The sequence below is a fragment of the Psammomys obesus genome, unplaced genomic scaffold (genome assembly GCF_907164565.1).
Source record: "Psammomys obesus unplaced genomic scaffold, mPsaObe1.curated_primary_1811, whole genome shotgun sequence".
In the NCBI taxonomy this organism is placed as follows: Eukaryota; Metazoa; Chordata; class Mammalia; order Rodentia; family Muridae; genus Psammomys; species Psammomys obesus.
Genome location: NW_026596039.1, coordinates 6,669,235 through 6,691,471, shown reverse-complemented (window position 1 = coordinate 6,691,471; position 22,237 = coordinate 6,669,235). Strand labels below are relative to the sequence as shown.

At 41.3% G+C, this 22,237-nt stretch overlaps 1 protein-coding gene across 1 annotated transcript in view; it reads left to right on the top strand.

The window, feature by feature from the left end:
- Kmt2a (lysine methyltransferase 2A) overlaps window positions 1–22,237 on the top strand; it is a 60,383-nt gene that overhangs the window by 7,762 nt on the left and 30,384 nt on the right. The window contains exons 2-16 of the mRNA XM_055622042.1: window positions 802–881; window positions 1,808–1,877; window positions 4,800–7,450; window positions 7,881–8,058; window positions 9,111–9,345; window positions 12,040–12,104; window positions 12,566–12,946; window positions 13,110–13,183; window positions 13,800–13,931; window positions 14,410–14,523; window positions 17,407–17,553; window positions 17,910–18,005; window positions 18,211–18,331; window positions 20,173–20,286; window positions 21,301–21,485. Of these exons, the coding sequence (XP_055478017.1) occupies window positions 802–881; window positions 1,808–1,877; window positions 4,800–7,450; window positions 7,881–8,058; window positions 9,111–9,345; window positions 12,040–12,104; window positions 12,566–12,946; window positions 13,110–13,183; window positions 13,800–13,931; window positions 14,410–14,523; window positions 17,407–17,553; window positions 17,910–18,005; window positions 18,211–18,331; window positions 20,173–20,286; window positions 21,301–21,485 (4,643 nt within the window). The remainder of the gene's footprint in view (window positions 1–801; window positions 882–1,807; window positions 1,878–4,799; window positions 7,451–7,880; window positions 8,059–9,110; window positions 9,346–12,039; window positions 12,105–12,565; window positions 12,947–13,109; window positions 13,184–13,799; window positions 13,932–14,409; window positions 14,524–17,406; window positions 17,554–17,909; window positions 18,006–18,210; window positions 18,332–20,172; window positions 20,287–21,300; window positions 21,486–22,237) is intronic.

Genomic DNA, 22,237 nt, shown 5'->3' with positions numbered 1-22,237 from the left:
AGGCCCTATTTGGCTTGTTTTATTTTAAAATAAATACATAGAGTTTTTCTTACAAATAATGTTCACAATAAAAGTTTATTTTAAACTAAGAAAAAATTTAAATTGCTTTTAACTTAGTGATAAAAGAAAGTATGAAAAAGGGACTCTAGTATGTGTTTTAAGAAACACATACTGAATACTTTATTGGAATTATAATACTTTTTGAAAAATATATTTCTGAAGAGAATTTCATCTTTTGTCCTTCTGAAGACAGGATTTCTCTGTGTAGTGCTAGCAGTTCTGGAACTTGCTAGCAGATCTGGTCTTGACTCAAAGAGATCCTCCTGTCCCTGCCTGCTACGTGGTGGGATTAAAGGCCTGTGCCACCACCGCTCAGCTTCATCTTTTTCTTAAATACTTCTTTATTTTGTGAATATAGATATTTTGCCTGTGTTTATGTTCTTGTACTATGTATCGCCGGAGAGGCCAAGGAGACCATCAGCTCTCCTGGAACTAGAGTTACGGTGGTTATGGAGACACCATGTGGGTGCTAGGAATCAAACCCAAGTCCTCTAGAAGAACGGCCAGCACTGTTAAAAGCTGGGATAGCTATCACCTCAGTCTTGGAGAGAAAAAAATTGATGCCTAAAAGCCTTTTAAGTTTAAGAGTTGAACTGCTCGTTTGACTGAAAGGTTTGCTTGTTAATATTTTCCTGCGTGATAAGTGGTTGAAGACCTCATTAAAGCCTGGCTCTAGTTGTAAGCAGAGGAAAAGCTCTTCAAGGTTAGTGTGCCCGTGTTGTTCGCTGGCACTGTCCACAGGAGGAAAGTCTGGGGACTTGAACTGTTGGGACACAGTTGGAGATTTACCAGACTCCAGCAAGTCTATGCTTTATCTCGAAGTACTGTTGTTTGTGTGTTGTTTGTGTGGGTTTGTTTCTAGACTCTGAAATATTCCCCCCCCCGTCTTTCTAGAAAGAACTTTTTCTGAATCAGTAAACTTGTGCTAATCAGTATGTTTCAGTAGACTTTTTCTTGAGAACTTGTTTAAAATAGGCTAAATGGTTCTTAATATTTTTTAAGGGCAGGTTAAAAGTTAGAGAGGTTAAGGGAAGTTTTTTGCTTTTGTCTTTGCCAAGCAGAATTGGAAATAAGATGCTTCCCTGTTGCTGACGAAGGAAGTGGCTTTGTGTGGTTAGTCTGTGATCCCTGTCACCAGCACTGCTGCCCACCATTACGTCTCTTATCCCAGGGCATTTTAAGGGGGTGCCATAAAATGCAGGTCAAAATTCTCTGATCTCAGATCTATAGAAATCACATCTGAATAACAGCTCCTGAGTTAAGGAACTGAGTTAGGGCCTTACAGTCTCTATAATATTTAGCAGGCAAGAGATTGGCATATGGTTTTTATTATTCCTTACATGTTTGTAAACATAAGTACTTGTTTTATTTTTGGTATGCATTTTTAACATAATATTTTGCTTATTTGTATTAAAGTTATCCTTTAATGGTTTGGGGCTGTATAAATAGTGTGAAATTTAGAAGTATCCCTTATCTACTGTTCACCAAAGATAAACTTTCAATGCATTGTCCAGTTATTACACAGCTATTGTGTGTAATGCAACTCTATGTCTGGTTCTGTGATTTACAACTTAGTTACTTATAGAATCTATTTGGATAATGATGATTATCATGTACAGGCTAGTTTGCCAATGCATTTGTTTCATCTGAGCACTTCTTGGGGATTTAGTCATATATATATTTTTTGGGGATTTAGTCATATATATATATTTGCTTCTGATTTTAAAGTAATTTTTCTTTGTTGTAGGATGAGCAGTTCTTAGGTTTTGGCTCAGATGAAGAAGTCAGAGTGAGAAGCCCTGCGAGGTCTCCCTCAGGTATGGCCAATGAAGCATATGTCATAGATCTGCATTCTTATAGGGGAGTACGGCTGCAGTTTGCATTATTGCAGGCAAAGGGTGATCTGCAGTCCTGGGGCTAAGAAGCAGCTTATGAACTAGACTGGCTGGGATGGATTTTGTTGACTGCACTTGTTAGCTTTTCACTGTGTTTTCTGGGTAATGCTTGGGCATGGGAGGTAGGTTTCCACAGAAGGATTTTGGGAAACCTGGTCAAATTTATCATTTTCTATTCTCTGGTAGCATTTATGTTTGTGGGGGAAAATTTGGTTCTTATTTTTTTGTAGAAAAAAATTAGTGTACTGTTGAACCAGGAACAACATGTTGTCACTATATAACACCATTGAACCTAACCCCAAAAAGGCTGTGCTCAAATAAAGAAACTGAAAATTATGTGGATGTTTCCATTTATTAGCACTCTTTATCAATGTTCTTAAAAAATTCTAGACCTACAGGCAGTTTCCTAAGATGGTCAGTGGACTTCACCTTCATAGCTTGGATAATTGAGTTGGAGGCAAGACTTGAGGTTCTTTTGATGGAAAATACGTTCCTCAGTTTTTCAGTATGCGAACTTCTCATATGGTTTTGTTTATGTAGATAAACAGACTAGTGAAATATTCTGTTTTTAGATGTTCTTAGGACTCAGTTTAATTTGTGACAGCTGCTGACATTTGGTTCTTACTTCAGAGTAATATATTATATAGTAATCTAATTAAACCCAATCTGACAACTTGGTTTGCCCAGTGATGGTGTCGATATATAGTTACTGGTACCAGTGTCTTTGGACCTGCTTTTTAGACAGTAGCAGTGGCTTCTTTAAGTGGTGACAAAATCTTAAATCTTTATACAGAAAAAGGACTTTAGGAATCTTCTACTCTTAACTCTTCATTTACAGTTGATAAAAATCAGAACAAAACATGTCATGAGCCAGTATGTGGCTTTGAGTGTCAGAAGTTAGCAGCTGAGTTAGGACCCTTCTCTGCTGTTTTTTTTTTTTTTCTACTTGACTGTTAAAGCTTCTTTTAACAAATAATATGGAAGTGGTTTTCAGAATTGCTAAAATCTTCTGGGCAGCTCTGTCAAGCCTCACAGTGTTAAGAAATCAGGTCTGTACTCTTGGTGAAGTCACAGCTTTCACAGTGGTTTTCTAGTGAGTTTTGTTGTTTGTTTGTTTGTTTGTTTGGCATCAATTTACCTTGAATGTTGTGCTTGTTGTTTCAAAACACTTAGATATGTATTACTTAAATGAATTGTTATCTGCTATCTTACAGTCCATTACTTTGGTTATAATTAGTATATATTGAGAATTGATTTGTAAACTCTATCTATTACGTGAGGTCTCCTAAGTTATGAAGTGAAGGAATGCATTTGTATTTATATTAGGAAGTGCAACCAGCAGACTTCGTTGATTTCTGCATTGGAAAGCAGCTCCATAGCACAAGCGTTCATAGTGGCAGAAATCTCTTTTGAGGCCTACTAAGGGAGGTCTTGGTCTCAGAAGAAGGTTGTGCTATGTAACACTGAGAGGCTAAAAGAGACGAAAAGAAGACCATGGGCTGTTTGTTTGTTTGTTTGTTTGTTTGTGTGTGTGTGTGTGTGTTTTTGGTGGCAGAGTCTTACTTTGTAGAACTTGAGATGATCATTTTTCCTTGCTTCACAAGTTCTGGGATTACAAGTGTGAGGCCTCATGCCTGATTGCCAGAGCCGGTTCTTAATGCTTTTGAGTACAGGTTATGCTAGGTGTTAGAAACAGTAGTAGCAAGTTGATCATTTGGGAAATTCCTGTTTGTAACAAAATCTCCGTATGTGGCCCTGGCTGGAACCCAGTAGGCAGACCAAGATGACTAGAGTGGATGGGTAGTCTCCTGCCTCTGTCTTCCTAGTGCTGGGGTTACAGGCATGTTCCATCACACATAGCTGTTTCCTCTTACTTGGATAGCAGAGATCTGTCTTAATAAATTGTTGATTTGACCTTGATATCAGTTTAGTTTAGACCTTTTTGGGACTAACTAGTTAAAGAATTCCTTGAAAAGGGTAGATTAATGAGCACACACAGGCCACTGCATTGATGAGTTTCCTGTGCTTCGTGGCAGTGATTGCACTGATGTCTCATGAATGGGCATTTTTCTCCAAAGTAAAACTTTAGTTTACTTTGCCAGAACAGATTAAAAATGCAGGCTGCTGAGCTGCCCAGGAAGCGACCTTTTCCCTTGAAAGTTGATCTTGGTGTTTAAATTTATTCATAGACATAATTATAAATTGAAAACTTAGAATGTTTGTTGTTATCGTCTTGGTTGAATTGAGGTCATTTTGGATTTTTTTTTGTTTGTTGTTTTCTTTCTTTCTTTCTTTCTTTTTCTTTTTTTGAGACAAGGTCTTTCTGTGTACTTTGAGGCTGATCTGCAACTCACATATAGCCCAGGCTGACCTCAGACTTGTTGGCCTGTCTCAGCCTCCTGAGTGCTCCCGCTCTCAGCTTTGGAAACATGCTCTTAAGTGTCACTCTTGGTGAGCTGGATAATGAGGTACAGATTTTTAAAAACAAAATATTTATTTATTTATTTTTTTAATTTTAGAAAAGGAAAAAAAAACTTGCTCCTCTGAGGATTGGGAATTTCTGTTTTCTAGGTCTGTTTTCAACTGAATCAGTTGAAAACCTTCGATTTTTTTTTTTGTATCAAAGTAATGAAATGTTTTTTTTTCAGGTGGAATGTTATTGACTTAGTTTCTTTGAGGTAAATATTTGATGAAAAAAATTGAGTACAATTAAGATGTAGTATTGACTCAGTAGTCCCAGTGAGTTCAGTACAAAATGGCCTGTGCTAAATTATATTCAGCTTAGCTAAGACCTGAACTACACAGCTAAATATATACTCTTCATTGTTTAATTTCTATACACAGTTAAAGCTAGTCCTCGAAAGCCTCGCGGGAGACCTAGAAGTGGCTCTGACCGAAATTCAGCTGTCCTCTCAGACCCATCTGTATTTTCCCCTCTAAATAAATCAGAGACCAAATCTGCAGATAAAATCAAGAAGAAAGATTCTAAAAGCATAGAAAAGAAGAGAGGAAGACCTCCCACCTTCCCTGGGGTAAAAATCAAAATCACACATGGAAAGGACATTTCAGAGTTAACAAAAGGAAGCAAAGAAGATAGCCTGAAAAAAATTAAACGGACCCCTTCTGCTATGTTCCAGCAAGCCACAAAGATTAAAAAGTTAAGAGCAGGTAAACTGTCTCCTCTCAAGTCTAAGTTTAAGACAGGGAAGCTCCAAATAGGAAGGAAGGGGGTACAGATTGTAAGACGCCGAGGGAGGCCTCCATCCACAGAACGGATAAAGACCCCTTCAGGTCTCCTCATTAATTCTGAACTGGAAAAGCCCCAGAAGGTTGGGAAAGACAAGGAAGGAACACCCCCACTCACAAAAGAAGATAAGACAATTGTCCGACAAAGCCCTCGAAGGATTAAGCCAGTCAGGATTATTCCTTCTTCTAAAAGGACTGATGCAACAATTGCTAAGCAACTCCTGCAGAGGGCAAAGAAGGGGGCGCAGAAGAAAATCGAGAAAGAAGCAGCTCAGCTGCAAGGAAGGAAGGTGAAGACACAGGTCAAGAACATCCGGCAGTTCATCATGCCTGTGGTCAGTGCCATCTCCTCAAGGATCATCAAAACCCCCCGACGGTTCATAGAGGATGAGGATTATGACCCTCCGATTAAAATTGCGCGACTAGAATCTACACCAAACAGTAGATTCAGCGCCACATCCTGTGGATCTTCTGAAAAATCCAGTGCAGCTTCCCAGCACTCCTCTCAGATGTCTTCAGACTCCTCCCGGTCTAGTAGCCCCAGTATCGACACCACCTCAGATTCTCAGGCCTCTGAGGAGATCCAGGCACTTCCTGAGGAGCGGAGTAATACCCCAGAAGTTCATGCTCCACTGCCTATTTCCCAGTCCCCAGAAAACGAGAGTAACGATAGGAGAAGCAGACGGTATTCAATGTCAGAGAGAAGCTTTGGATCTAGAACAACTAAAAAATTACCAACTCTACAAAGTGCCCCACAGCAGCAGACCTCCTCCTCGCCACCTCCACCTCTCCTTACTCCTCCTCCTCCACTCCAGCCAGCCTCCAGTATCTCTGACCACACACCGTGGCTTATGCCTCCTACCATCCCCTTAGCATCACCGTTTCTGCCTGCTTCTGCTGCTCCCATGCAAGGGAAGCGGAAATCGATTTTGCGAGAGCCAACTTTTAGGTGGACTTCTTTAAAGCATTCGAGGTCAGAGCCACAGTACTTTTCCTCAGCAAAGTATGCCAAAGAAGGTCTGATTCGCAAACCAATATTTGATAATTTCCGACCCCCTCCTCTGACTCCCGAGGATGTCGGCTTCGCTTCTGGTTTTTCTGCGTCTGGTACTGCTGCTTCAGCCCGGTTGTTCTCACCACTCCATTCTGGAACAAGGTTTGATATCCACAAAAGGAGCCCTATTCTGAGAGCTCCAAGATTTACTCCAAGTGAGGCACACTCTAGAATATTCGAGTCCGTGACCTTGCCTAGTAATCGAACTTCTGTTGGAGCGTCCTCTTCGGGAGTATCTAATAGAAAAAGGAAAAGGAAAGTATTTAGTCCGATTCGGTCTGAACCAAGATCACCTTCTCACTCCATGAGGACAAGAAGTGGAAGGCTTAGCACCTCTGAGCTGTCACCTCTCACTCCCCCGTCTTCTGTCTCCTCCTCATTAAGCATTCCTGTTAGTCCTCTTGCCGCCAGTGCCTTAAACCCAACTTTTACTTTTCCTTCTCATTCCCTAACTCAGTCTGGGGAATCTACAGAGAAAAATCAGAGACCAAGGAAGCAGACCAGTGCTCCAGCAGAGCCATTTTCATCAAATAGTCCTACTCTCTTCCCGTGGTTCACCCCAGGCTCTCAGACCGAGAAGGGGAGAAATAAAGACAAGGCCCCAGAGGAGCTGTCCAAAGATCGGGATGCTGACAAGAGTGTGGAAAAGGACAAGAGTAGAGAAAGAGACCGGGAGAGAGAAAAGGAAAATAAGCGGGAGTCGAGGAAAGAGAAAAGGAAAAAGGGCTCAGAAATTCAGAGTAGCTCTGCTTTGTATCCTGTGGGTCGGGTTTCCAAAGAGAAGGTTGCTGGAGAAGATGTTGGCACTTCATCTTCTGCCAAAAAAGCAACAGGGCGGAAGAAGTCTTCATCACTTGATTCTGGGACTGATATTGCTTCTGTGACTCTTGGGGATACAACAGCTGTCAAAGCCAAAATACTTATAAAGAAAGGGAGAGGAAATCTGGAAAAAAACAACCTGGACCTCGGCCCAACTGTCCCATCCCTGGAGAAGGAGAAAACCCTCTGCCTTTCCACTCCTTCATCTAGCACTGTTAAACATTCCACTTCCTCCATAGGCTCCATGTTGGCTCAGGCAGACAAGCTTCCAATGACTGACAAGAGGGTTGCCAGCCTCCTAAAAAAGGCCAAAGCCCAGCTCTGCAAGATTGAGAAGAGTAAGAGTCTCAAACAGACGGACCAGCCCAAAGCACAGGTACTCTTTCCCACCTCGCCTGTTCAAACCAGGCGTACGGACCAGCCCAAAGCACAGGTACTCTTTCCCACCTCGCCTGTTCAAACCAGGCGTACGGAGCCCTCACGAGACAGGTTTTAGTTAGGGTAAATGTTTGGGCAGCATCCATGATGGGAGCCAGGAGATACGTGGAATGTGCAGTGGTCCTTCAAGGAGCACTAGCATTTTGAGAAGTATAAAAGTGCATTGTAATGTAATGTACAGGGGACAATATAAGTAGCGATTGCTGCTAATTTTAGGGCATAGAAGTAGTTGATTTCTGTATATTGGACTGGTGAGTTAGAGATGTATGTTTTGATGATAGACCATAATAAGTTGATTTATTTGACTTCATTTAATTGTAATTGCAACATGCACAGTTGTTTTTATTTGTGGCTTATTTCATATTCAGGGTCAAGAAAGTGATTCGTCAGAAACCTCTGTTCGAGGACCCCGGATTAAACATGTCTGCAGAAGAGCTGCTGTGGCCCTTGGCCGCAAACGAGCTGTGTTCCCTGATGACCTGCCCACCTTGAGTGCCTTACCATGGGAAGAACGAGAAAAAATTTTGTCTTCCATGGGGAATGATGGTAAGGCAGGGAAGTCAGCCTTAGAGTTGTGTTTATTTGCTTTCAGTCTGCAGATGCAAGTAAGTAGGGTCTTCATAGTTCACTAGACTGGATTGAAAAAACAACAAGAAACCAAAACCAGATAGCTGGAGGGATTACATGTGTGGAGATTTTGTTAGAGGCAGTGCCTCAGAAAGAAAAGGTGAGGTACCCAGGGAAGACAGGTAGGCCAATAGGCTGTGAAGCAACTTTAACTCCTGAAAGGGAAGAGGGAAGAATGGGCAAACCTTCTTAGACTGCCATGAAGTAGAAGAAAGTTTTGGCAAGACTGTCAGAGGCTTTCATATCTCAGAAACAATGTACAACTTGGAACTACCTGCCTAGGGGTGGCCCCAGCCATGATGTGCTGGCCCCCTACTCATCAGCCATTTATCAAGAAAATGCCCTATGAACCTGTCTACAGGCAGTATGATGGAGGCATGTTCTCAATTGAGGTTCATTTTCCCATCTAACTCTAGCTTGTGTCAAGTTGACAAAAACAAAACCACCACCAGGACAGGCATGTTCTCAGGATTGCTATATAGATCCAAAATGCTGGATCTAACAGCATTCTAATTCTCCTAACAGAATTAGTCATGTATAGAAAATTCTCAGAAGCATGCAGCTCTTTCTCCTTCCTTCCTTCCTTCCTTCCTTCCTCCCTCCTTCCCTCCCTCCCTCCTTCCCTCCCGGCTGTCCTGGATTCACTTTGTAGACTAGGTTGGCCTTGAACTCACAAACATCCGCCTGCCTCTGCCTTCTAAGTACTGGGGTTAAAGGTCTGCACCACTGCTGCCTGACCAGCTTATTCTTGATTTGAACTAAGATTGCTTGGTTTTCAGTGCTTAGATTTTTGCTTTCATCAAGCTATAAAGTGTAGGCATTTAAAAACCATCTAGATAATTACTTTGAGCCCCTCTGAGTTCTGTATGTGCATATGTCATAAATTTTTTATTTTTGATCAGCAGTTTAAATGAGGTTCTCAAGAAAGCATTAGCTGTTCTCTTGGAACTAAAGACACATTTCTCTAACAGACAAGTCATCAATTGCTGGCTCAGAAGATGCTGAACCTCTTGCTCCACCCATCAAACCAATTAAGCCTGTCACCAGAAATAAGGCACCTCAGGAGCCTCCAGTAAAGAAAGGGCGGCGATCAAGGCGGTGTGGACAGTGTCCTGGCTGCCAGGTGCCTGAGGACTGTGGTGTTTGCACTAATTGCTTGGACAAGCCCAAGTTTGGTGGCCGCAATATAAAGAAGCAATGCTGCAAGTGAGTCTTATTCTGAAGGGGTGACCTCAGGGTCGCAAAGATGTGACAGCCTGGTGTAGTTGCACTGTTTGGCTGAGTTTCTCCATTAGTTGCAGAGTTGGTTTTGTGATGTGATGAGATTTGAGCTAAGTAAGTATTCCATGGCAGTGCCATCTAATAGAGCATTCTCAACAATGAAAACGTTCTTTCTGGGCTCAGTTCAGAATGGCAGTCAATAGCTACCTGTGGCCATTATGTACTTGGCGTAGTGTGACTGAAGAACTGCATTTTAAAAAATAATTTTTAATTTTAATTATTTTTACTTTAAATAGCTGCATGTGACTAGTGACTACTGTGTCAGTTAGTGTAGTTTTGAACAGTATCTTTTTCAAACTTGACAAATCCAGGGCTGGAGAGATGGTTCAGCCGTTAAAAGCACCAGCTGTTCTTCAGAGGACACAGGTTCAGTTCCTAGCAGCCACTTGACGGCTGACAACCAGTTCTAGGGAATATGATGCCCTCTTTCGGTCTCCACAGGATCCAGACATGCACATGGTGCACATACATGCATACAGGCACAACACATAACGTAGTAAAGTAAAAAATGTAAAGTATTAAACTGATGGTAAAATGGTATTTTAAAAACTTGACCAATTTAGACATAAGTTTTTTTGTTTATTTTGTTTTTTTGACTGAATGAAATCCCATTTATTCTTACATTATCATCATCACTGGTGTGGGTGGGTGGGTGGGTGTGGTGTGGTATGGTATGTATTATCGCACATCCTTCCATGCACGTACAGGAGCCAGAGGAAGGTGTCCTCTGTGCTGGGGTCCTACTCTATCACTCTTCTACCTTATTCTCGTGGTTTCTTCCTGAACCTGGAGCTTAGCTTGTGGTCAGGAAGCTCTAAGAATCTTACTGCCACCTCAGACAGCACTGGGACTACAGGCGTGTGTGGCCACATTCAGATTTTTAACATGAATGCTGGGAGTTTGAACTCAGGTCTTCCTGTTTGCATAGCCACCTTTTTTTTTTTTTTTTTTTTTTTTTTTTTTTTTTTTTTTTTTTTTAACTTAGTGCGCCATCTCCCAGTTTTTTGAGTCACTTTTAGCTTTATAGCACTCAGAAAATTTGAGGATATTTTTGCCTACGTCTCTGGGCTCTCTGACTGTTCTGTTTTATGTTACTTATTAATGTTGACATTAGGGTCACCCGTAAGTATCCTAGGCCTTCCCCTAACTTACCTTCCTGACCCCGCTTCCCCATACCAGGGGTATACAGCACTGCACTTGACTCTCTGACTCTTTAAAAATATCTTCATTTATACAGGGTTTTGTTTTATTTATTTATTTTTTGGGGGGGAGTAGGGCACTCAGTGCTGGGACTTGAACCTTGGCCTCCACATGTGCTAGTCCAGTGTCTGCCACCGAACTATACTCTGAGCCCAGCATGTGGAGGTTTTGATACAGACTTTTAAAATATTCTGCCTTTCCAGTCAATTTCTGGGCATACTTTCTGCCATCTGGGATGATTTGTTTAAAATGTATTAGGAGAATTGTGTAAACAGAAATTTTGGCAACTGGGCTTCCTACAAAGTGGTTGGCATAAGAGATATTTATCAAATGAATGACATTAAAGTGATTAACATAAAATATAGTTGAAAATTACTTCGTTGTTTACTCAGGGAATACAGTTTCTAGGAGACAAGAATGAGTCTATGCTGGGCATGGAGGTTTATGCATGTAATCTCAGCACTTGAGAGCTAGAGGCAAGAAGATTGCTGTGAGTTTAAGAATAACTTATATTCTACAATAAGACTATCTCAAAAAAAAAGGTTTTATGTTTTGGTTTCTGGACTTAAACAAGAATCTTGTGTTTGCTACTTTAATGGCAAGAAATAACTTGATTAACATAATATAAAAAGGTGCATGAACTACATTGAGGTGACAATGGATTTGATATGAGCAAGGCATGTAGCTCATGGTGACTGCTTGCCTTACACATGAGACCTGATGTTCACCCACAAGTTCCAAAAATAGAACCTTTGTCTGGGGCCAGGAATATATTCAGTTGTAGAGAGCTAAGGATACATATCCTTCAGTGCAGTTTGAATCTTCAAATTAAGTTTAAATTTCAACCAAGGTGTAAAATATATCCAAAATGAGATGCCGGTGTAGTTTTGTAGTAGCAGAGGACTCAGTGTTTTTAGTTGTTCCCGTGTGAACATGAATATTAAATCTCATAAGAGAGCAGTATAAGAAATACTGGTCATCATGTCTGCCATATACTCTAATGCCAGCACTTGAGACACAGAGACAGTCGGATCAAGAGCTCAGGATCATCCTCTACTATATAGTGTAACCTGTGCTATGTGGGACACTGTCTCAAAACAAAATAGGAAGGACGGAAGACAGGAGAGGAAGGAGGAAGGGAATAAGTGTAACCTGTGTGAGTACAAGTCTATATTGAATTACAAGAAACATGAGTACCATTTCAAACACACTTTTGACATTTGGTCCTTTTATATCCTAAAGGTAGGTAAAATTGTTGACCCAAAGATTTTAAAGGTTCAGAATAACTGAGTAATAGAAGCCCTTGTTCTGTCAAAGGAACCTGAGTGGCATCTCACTATTTTCTGAAGACCAGTGAGCATTTTATTTATTTCTTTTTTAAATGCAGCTTGTCTTATGCTTTATCCTTTGATACCCTAGGATGAGAAAGTGTCAGAATCTGCAGTGGATGCCTTCCAAAGCCTACCTTCAGAAGCAAGCTAAAGGTAGTGGTGTGAAAGGGTCTTCCCGAAATGTTCCTTGCTTGAATGTCATTCAGCTGTGTATGTTATACAGTGTAAAGAGAATACTAGGTTTTTGTTTTGTTTTGTTTTCTTTTCTTTTAAAGTACTGCTCTCTCCCGGGGAGTTGGTGGTTGTTGAAGCTGGATGATAGGTACATGGGGGTTCATTTGACTCTTCTTTTTATTTTGGGGTATGTTTGAAATTTTCCATAGCTAAGACACTTGTTTAAAATTCATGTAAAAATTATAGTTCTGCTCATCTCCTAGAACAATAAAATCTCTGTATCACCTGATCAACATGGCCTCAACCTTGTGGAGACATTGAGTACTTGCTCTGGCTGTAGGAGGCTGAGAACAAGACTGTGTTGTAGATCTCTTGTACTTTTTTTTTCCCACCGAAACTTTTCTCACTTATGGTTAGATGATCTTGTTTTGTTCTCCTAGCTGTGAAAAAGAAAGAGAAAAAGTCTAAGAGCACTGAAAAGAAAGAAAACAAAGAGAGTGCTGTTTTGAAGAGCTCCGTGGACCCTGGTCAGAAGGCTGTCCCACCAGCAAGGGAGGAGCCTGCCCCAAAGAAGAGCAGCAGTGAGCCTCCACCCCGAAAACCTGTGGAAGAAAAGAGTGAGGAAGGGAGTGCCCCTGCGCCGGCACCTGAACCCAAACAGGTTACCACGCCAGCTTCCCGGAAGTCCAGCAAGCAGGCTGCCCAGCCAGCACCTGTTGTCCCCCCTCAGCCACCTAGCACAGCACTGCAGAGAAAAGAAGCTCCCAAGGCCACTCCAAGTGAGCCCAAGAAAAAGCAGCCTCCACCACCGCCAGAAACAGGTGAGTGCCGGAGGCAGATACGAACCAGAAAGCAAGATTGGCTATGTTGCCTTGTTTTCCTCTTTGAAGTCTAGAGCTTGCTCGCATACCCCTCTGTCCACAGGCCAGTCAATCTGAAAGTAGTCAGCTGGCATCTGATCCAAATCTGTTCTGAATCCTTTAGGTCCAGAGCAAAGCAAGCAGAAAAAAGTGGCCCCCCGCCCAAGCATCCCTGTAAAACAAAAACCAAAAGACAAGGTAAGACAAGGGCTGACTCTGCGGTTCCCTGGGGATATATTTGTTCTTTTCTGGAGGGAATAGGGATATTTTCTTGGCTGAGTGAAACTGTCCTCCTGCTTCTGTGTAGATGGCAGTGGGATCTCCCAAAATTAAGGTGTAGGCATTAACCCTTCTTTGGTTGGTTGTTTTTCTGATCTCTTTTCCTTGTTGCTTTCCTGTTCATTGTGGCCTTGTGTGCTGTGGTCTAGATAGTGGCTTATTCTGACAGCCATGTGGCATGGTTTTTGGCCTCTGTGTATGCTAATAACATTTGTCTATAAAAGCAATCCCTACCTGTGCCCATTGTTTATATTATTATGGATGTCGACAGAGAATTTTAGAATTTTCTGAAGATTACCTTTCTTCTATCTTGAGAAAGGGTCTCACTCTGCAACTCAAGCTGGCCTCAAACTTTCAGCGGTCCCCCTTCTTCAGCATCCAAAGTGAGCCAACACACCTAGCTTGCTTTCTCGGATATAGGATTCTTACTCTGAAAAATATTTTCCATACCTAAGAATGGGCATTTGTAGTCTCAACCTGTTGGGACTATGAGAACAAGTGATTTTTTTTTTTCTACATTCATCTTACGTCTTAGGAGAAGCCACCTCCAGTAAGTAAGCAAGAGAATGCAGGCACTTTGAACATCCTCAACCCACTCTCGAATGGCATCAGTTCTAAGCAGAAAATCCCAGCAGATGGAGTTCACAGGATCAGAGTGGACTTTAAGGTAAAAGTGTTTAGTGATCATGACTTTATTGAGCAATATGACCTTTGAAGAAAAGGGTGTGTGTTGAAAGAGAAACAGCACCGACTAGGGGAAAGAGTAAGAACTGCAGTTAACAGATTGGCTCAGGTGTGTGAGAGCCCAGCTGGTGTGAGGCCAGTTTGTGGACTGGTTGAAAAGCACAGGCATCCTGAGTAGTGTCTGGGGAGATGATTATTTCCAACTGCTGACTGCTTGAATTAGCAAAGCTTAGGACATTCGTACTCAGTATGTCTTTGCAGTTGTTTAGGTAGTATTGCACCAGTAATGGCTGTTTAGTGGTTTGCATGTAAGTTGATAATGTTTTAAAGCACATTTACTTATTTTTGAGCTAGTACAAGTGAAGCACTTGAGTTTTGGTGTTGCTCTGTTTTTATGCTTTTTTTCCTTGTGTTGCCATTGTACAGCCTTCATAAGGATATTTCTGTCTCTTTCCCCACAGGAAGATTGTGAAGCAGAAAATGTGTGGGAGATGGGAGGCTTAGGAATCCTGACTTCTGTCCCCATAACACCCAGAGTGGTTTGCTTTCTCTGTGCCAGTAGTGGGCATGTAGAGGTAAGGCGCCTTGCCTCCTTGTCTGTGGTATAATGGTAGATCACAGTGCTGTGTGCACAAGAAATGACTGTTCTTTTTGTTAGTCATTAGGTACTGTCTTCTTGCTTAAGCCAGCTACTGAGTATTTTTAAAATTTTTAGAAATTTATAAAGGAATCTAGTAGTAAATACTTTCATCTCTTTAATTTAATCTTTATGAGAGTTCTTACTTTTAGAATAAAAAGGGTTGCCATTGTTTTTTGTATTGAATACCTATGAATATAAAAAAAAAAAAAACCTTAGCAATTATTAAGAAGTTGGAAAAAAAAACAACAAAACAACGGGTGTGGTGGCACATGGTTTTAATCCCAGCACTGGGAAGGCAGAGGCAGGTGGATCTCTGTGAGTTTGAGGCCAGCCTGGTATACAAAGAGAGTTCCAGGACAGAGAAACTTTGTCTCAAAAAAAAAGGAAAGAAAAATACACAGCAGAAAATGGGCAAAAGGTAGAAATAGATAATTCATAAAATGACAAATAAAAACATTGTACATGTGGAGAGTGATGACTAAGAACTGAAAATTAAACAGTGATGCAGGTCAAGGCATGGTGGCGTTGCCTGTAATCCCAGCACTCAGGGAGGCAGAGGCAGGAGAGCTCTGGGAGTTCATGGCCAGCCTGGTCAACAGAGTGAGTTTTAAGACAGTGAGAGTGTCATAGAGTGATCTTGTTTCAAAAAACAAAAATAAAAAATTTGTACAAAAATAACATTTTCCAATAAAAGAAATAAAACGTAGTTAGGGGTCTTATCTTTTGGGAGAGTTGTTTGGAAATAGTATTTATTTTTAGAATGGTATATATATATTTAAATTTTTATTTTATGTGCATTGGTATTTTATCTGCATTTATGTCTATGTGAGGGTGTTGGATCTTGGAGTTATAGACAATTGTGAACTGCCATGTGGGTGCTGGGAAATGAACCCGGGTCTTCTGGAAGAACAGTCAGTGCTCTTAACCACTGACCCATCTCTCCAGCCCCTAAAATGGTATATTTTTTAGCCCAGCAGTTGCATGCTAAGCATTTATTTTAAAATTATGTAGACAAATTGCCATATATATATATATATATATCTGATTGTATTATTATTATATGTGTGTGGCTGCTTTGCCTGCATGTAAAATTTGTGCACCACGTGTATGCCTGCTGCCTGCGGGGCCAGAAGAAGGCTGGATCCCAAGGGATTAGAGCTCCAGACAGTTGGGAGCTGGGAGTCAAACCTGGCAAGAGCAAGCTGTGCTCTTAAACACTGAGCCATCTCTCCAGCCCCATAATAAAAATATTTAAAATTCAAGAGTCTGTGAGTGTGGAGCCCTGGATAAAGTTGTAGGACATGCATGTAATAGCAAATATAAAATGTAGTTTGATCTTAATAGACAGTCATCCATAACATCACTGGTTAGAAATACCAGATTTCCAAATACCCACCCGTAAAGCATGATCCCACTTAACTGGGTGGTTTTTCGTTGTTGTTGTTGCTTGTTTGTTTTTAAAGTACATAGGCTGGGCACGGGGGCTTATATCCTCAGGAAGCTGAGGCAAAATGATTGTGATTTGAGGCCAGCCTGAGGTACACAGTGAGTTCAAGTCCAGCTTTGAGATGAACAGTGAGACTCTGCATAGCTCAATGATAAAGCATTTGCCTCCCAAGTGCAAGGTCTTGGCTTCATTCCCTAGCACAGAAAAATAGTGCGCTAACAATCGCATGAGTTGCTTCATGCACTCATTCTTTTAAAAGACTGTTTCTTCGAGTCTTATGAACAACATTGTTTAAAGTGCTAGGGTTGCTTCAGACATTACAGAGACTGAGACTGTTCAGTCTGTAAACGCCTGGTGCCTACTCCATGTCTATTCCTTAGAATCATGTGCTTTGTATCCAGACGCATCCCACCCACAAGGAAATGCTTCCTTTTCTACTATTAACCTTCAACTTCCGTGATTAAGCAGAATTTTTTTCAGGGCATAATTGAATTAAAACACATAAAACTTTAAAGCTATCCTGTCTCCTCCCACCCAGCTCCTTTCTCTTTGCACAGTATTGCCTCTACCTCTTTTGGGGTCTCCTTTATTGCATTCAGCACATTATGTTACATCTTTTGAGAGAGGGTTTTCTATGCAGCCCAGGCTAGTCTCAAGCTTCAAACTCTGCTTCTCATTCCTTAGCCCTCAAGTACTGGAATTAGAGGTGTGTACACCATGCCCTGTTGAATCTTAAGAGTTGTTTTTTTTTTTTTTTTTTTTAATCATTTTATGAGTCTACTATTCCTGAATCTTCTTGTATTTCCCAGTGATTACTTAATTCTATATGTTGAATTAAATATAGATCAAGTATCCTCAAATACTTGAGACCAGAAATGTTGTAGATATTTTTGTGTTTTTTTTTCTTTCAAGTTTTAGAATATTTGCATATACCTAACTTAATGAGATATTTGGAGGATGGGACCAATGCATTAAAATAAAATTCATTTTACTTCATTTTGTTGAACATATCTCATAAGTAATTTTAGAGGATAGGTTTTTGAGACAGGAACTCAGTTTGTAGAGTAGGCTAGCCTCAAATTCACAGAGTGCCACCTGCCTCTTGAGTGTTGGGATTAAAAGTATGTGCCACCATTCCTGGCTTATACTTAGTTTTAATAATTTTGGCTGTGACACAAAGTTTGTGTACATTGAACAAGGGAGGTCGGGTGTGCAGTTCTCTTCATTTGCATTCTGTGTGACTACAAGATTGACATTTTGGTGTACTGGAATATCACCAGTGGATACCTAGGACCCACAGCATGTTAATAAAATATGGTTATTATTTCTCTTTGCACCCTGGTTACATATTTTGTTCTCTTTTTGCTACAGTTTGTATATTGCCAAGTGTGTTGTGAACCCTTCCACAAATTTTGCTTAGAGGAGAATGAGCGCCCTCTGGAGGACCAGCTGGAAAACTGGTGTTGCCGCCGTTGCAAATTCTGCCATGTCTGTGGGAGACAGCATCAGGCTACCAAGGTAGACATAGTACTGCAGTAGTGAGGCCTCACTGTTTCCATCCCCGCCTTCTGTACCAGCAGTTTGTGACAGTTTTTCTGATTGATTGAAGATAATTTCTTCATTTTTTTTTTAATTTTTTTGGGGAAATAGCAAAAAATGACTTCAGGAAATAAAATTCAAAAATAAGTAAGATCTGTCTGATAAATTTTCTTACTACTGAGTGACTTTGAGAGGATAGGCCTCTGTGTTTACTGAGGAGTAAGTAATGCATAATTACAACGTATAATTAAAGTGTCTCAATGGGGGCAGTGGGGGTAACAGGATCTTATGAGGGTGTGTCATTTGTACTCTCTTGCTGTTGTCCTTCCTTGCAGCAGCTACTGGAGTGTAACAAGTGCCGAAACAGCTATCACCCTGAGTGCCTGGGACCAAATTACCCCACCAAACCCACGAAGAAAAAGAAAGTGTGGGTGGGTACACACTGCTACTTCCATAGTATTGTGGTAGCCCATCGCAGAATATTCCTTCTGTAGTGCACCAGCATAACAATTGCTTCACAGTAATCTCAGTAAAGAAATCAAATCTAGGAATAGTTACATTTCAAGTCATTGCATTTAAATAACCAAATATTCTAGCGCAAGAAATTCCTACTGAATGCCTTTTATTCTTTTCCAGATCTGCACCAAGTGTGTTCGCTGCAAGAGCTGTGGATCCACAACTCCAGGCAAAGGGTGGGATGCACAGTGGTCTCATGATTTTTCACTGTGCCATGATTGTGCCAAACTCTTTGCTAAAGGTACCTAGTGATGAGTAATTGATCTGTTTGATGTTTGGGGACAGTAGGGGGCTGTGGAGGAAGTAGCAAGCCTCACTCACTGTGTCATATGTGATCTAGCACACATTGTGTTCTACTCTTGCTCATTTTAGTTCTTGTCTGTTTTGTTGTTGAGTTGTGTTTTCAGACAGGATCTCTATGTAGCCCTGGCTATCCTAGAACTCACTATGTAGACCAGAGTGACCTTTAACTCACAGAGATCCACATGCCTCTGCCTCCCAAAGAGCAGGGATTAAAGATGGATCACCACCCCCTGTGCCTTTTTATTTACGTAGACAGCCAACTTGGAACATCTTTCTAACTTATATGGGAAGAATTATGGGGAAATTTTATTACTACTGATTAGAAACTATAGTAGAGCCAAATTGTGGAAAATACACATTTGATTGCAGGAATGAGTTCAGGTGGTAGGTAAATGTTTTATTTCAATAATTACACCAGAAGTCTGACCTTAACACGGGGCCATTATCCCAGCACTCAGGATGCAGAGGCAGGAGTTGAAGGCCAGCCCTGTGAATTTAGCAAGGCTCTATCAAAAAAGTAAAGGGGTTGGGGGAGAGCTGGGGATGTAGCTCAGCTGAGTTCTGACCTAGAGATTGCAAGGATTATGTTCCCTCCTTAGCACTGTAGAAGATCCTGCTGGATCTCCAGCTACATTCAACCCACAGTCTTAATGACTTGCAGTGAAGGTGATAGGAAGTCCCTGTCATTTTTTTCTCCCTGACTCCTTCTCTCTTCTCTTCCCTCCTTCCCACCATTCTATTTTTGTTTTGAGTCACTGTCTCACTGTATAGTCCAGACTGTCCTCTCCTTAGTACTGGGATTGCAAGTGTGTGCCACCACACCCAGCTTGGGATACTTTAGGTAAAATAAATCAGATCCACTTAAGGGCATTTATTAAATAGTAGTTAATACATGGATTGTTTTATTTACTCTTTGTATAATTGTAAATTATACAATTATATAATTGTAAAGGTTGTACCTAGAGATGAATCTTAGAATAAGGAGTGAATGAAAATGAGGACATGACTGCTCCAAGGTGTGGTTGAGGAGAAGGTTTTTATTACAGGTAAAAGGGAGAGAACAGCCAGAGGCATCTGGAAGAGTCCAGACTGAACTAGGCTGTGGAGGGTGGCTGCAGGGATTGAGAGAGGAAGGAAAGAGAGCCAAGAGGGCAAAGAGGCCAAGAGTGGAGGACCCAAAGAGCAGTGGTGAAATATAGGAGTGAGAAACTGGGGGAAGAAAAGTTAAACCAAGCCCCTGTGTTGACAGGTTCAGAGTAGGGGCCAGGGTGAGAAGTGCTGAGAGGAGCCATGGGTATGAAATGAACCTTGTCCTGGGTTACTTTGAGACCTGATAGAGAAAAACGTTCAATTTACCATTTCTTACTCCTGTATTATTACCTCTTTAAAAATCCAGACATGTGTTTAAAAGATACGTTGTCTTTTTTGATCCTCCCCACATACCTGTAATGCTGAAGCTGTCATTAACTATTAATCATGCTGCCTCTATGTCACAGATTTTGAGTTTCTGCCACACTGAGCTTTGATTCTTTTTGTTATCGTTAAAATCTACCTCATGGCCCTTACAGATGTGTCTTAGCAGTGTGCTTGAAGCTCTCCTGTGGATGCTCTAGAGCTCAGAATTGTCTCGATATTGAAGATGTATGGCCACCCCTGTAGCACTCTGCTAGTGCTCATTAGTGACTCCAGAAGTCAATGGTTTTTACATTGACACACATCAGCCACAGACTCTGAGAGCACTGGCATGGGCCACAGCATTGCTATAACCTTGGCTTTCAGGAAACTTCTGCCCTCTCTGTGACAAGTGCTACGATGATGATGACTATGAGAGCAAGATGATGCAGTGTGGGAAGTGTGATCGATGGGTCCATTCCAAGTGTGAAAATCTCTCAGGTACAGAAGGTTGGAGTCTTTTGTTGTTTTTAGTTTCTTTTTAGTGCTTCATGAACAGACACTGTGTACCTAAGATGGTGGGAGTGTCATTTGGGTACTTTGTAGTTTAGTTTTTGGTCTTCAAAATAAGCAGCTACACTAGTTTCTCTTCTTGTCATTGCTGTGACTGGTTACCTGGTGAAACGCCACATAACAGAGGAAGGCTTTATCGTGGCTCACAGTTTAAAGGACTGAAGTCTATTATGGTGGGAAGGCGTTGTGGTCTTGGCCTGTGGTACCAACCAGGAAGCTGCAAAAGGGCAATGCCAGTGCTCAACTAGCTTTCTCTTTGTTCTTTTTCATTCAGTTCAGGCCCCTAGGCCGTAGGACTACATTGCACCCACATTGAAGGTAGATCTCCCTCCTTAGTTAAACCTCTCTGGAAACCCCCTCACAGACACAGGGAGGTGTATCTTCTGTGTGAGCCCAAATCCTCTTAGGTTGACATTGAAGATGAACCACTAAAGTGGCCTTGTCTCATTTGTGCCTCTTTCTCTTAAACAGTTAGCTAGCTTTCTGGGCACTAAACCCTATTGGTTCTCCAAACCTATTGCTTACTATTTAGTCTGAGTTCATGTGAATTAATAGCCCCTTTCGGGGTCAGAATGTGGGTATCCTGTAAGACAGTGGGTCACAACTCCTTTAGGAGTCAAACCGCTTTTCACAAGGGTTACCAGAGACCATTGGAAAACACAGATATTTACTTTACAATTCACAACAGCAGCAAAATTACAGTTATGAAGTGCCAATGAAAATAATTTTATGGTTGGGCATTACCACAACATAAGGAACGGTATTAAAGGGCCATAGCATGAGGAAGGTGGAGAACCACTGCTGTCATATCAACAGCTTAACTCAGATCCTGACACACAGGTTTGTAGGTCAGTGGGATAGTTAGCTCTTCTCCCTCTTCTGTCCTTTGAAGACCTTCATCATTCTGGCTTTTTTTTTTTTTTTTTTTTTTTTTCCCCCTAGATGAGATGTATGAGATTCTGTCTAATCTGCCAGAAAGTGTGGCCTACACTTGTGTGAACTGCACCGAGCGGCACCCTGCAGAGTGGAGACTGGCCCTGGAGAAGGAGCTGCAGGCATCCCTGAAGCAGGTCCTCACGGCCCTCTTGAATTCCCGGACTACCAGTCACTTACTGCGCTACCGCCAGGTGGGCCAGAGGCTCTTCCTGTTTGAGAATGTGATCTTGGGTGGTTTTTCCTAATAATGAAGTAAGGCTGTTTTTGTTGCTTGCTTAGCTTTACTTCATTCTTCATTTACTTTTTATAGAGTTTTTTCTCTTGGTTATAACAGGAAATTGTTTAGAGCTAAGAATAGGACGTTGGGGTTGGGGGCAGGTGGCTTAGTGGTTAAGAACACTTTCTGCTCTTACAGAGCACCCAGATTCGATTCCCAACTTACAGCAGTCTGTAACTTGCAGTTCCAGGGGACCTAGTGCCCTCGTCCTGGGCACCAAGTACATGTGGAGCACGTAAATAATACATGTAGGCAAAACACATGCAAAATGAAATTAACAGGGTTTTTGGGTTTTTTTTTTTTTTTTTAAGAAAGGAGTATAGCCTTTGATGAAAAAGAAATTGAAGATTATCTTCAATGACCTCACATAAAAAGATGTTTGCTTTGGCTGTAGTGGAATATGCCTGTAATCCCAGCACTTGGGAGGCAGAGACAAAACTATTGAGTTTGAGGTTTACATAGTAATTCCTCATCTTGAAAGAGAAAAAAAAAAAACAGTTTGGGCTTCATATGCCAACACAGATGGGGATCGGTGAAGGGCTTCTTCAGAATGCAGCCTGATTTGAGTTGCTTTTGAGAAAAAACTTATTTTGACTTGAGACTAAGGGCTAATTTATTCTGACTGGAGACTTGGGCCTGAAGGCAGGAGCACTAAGTTGAAAGGCA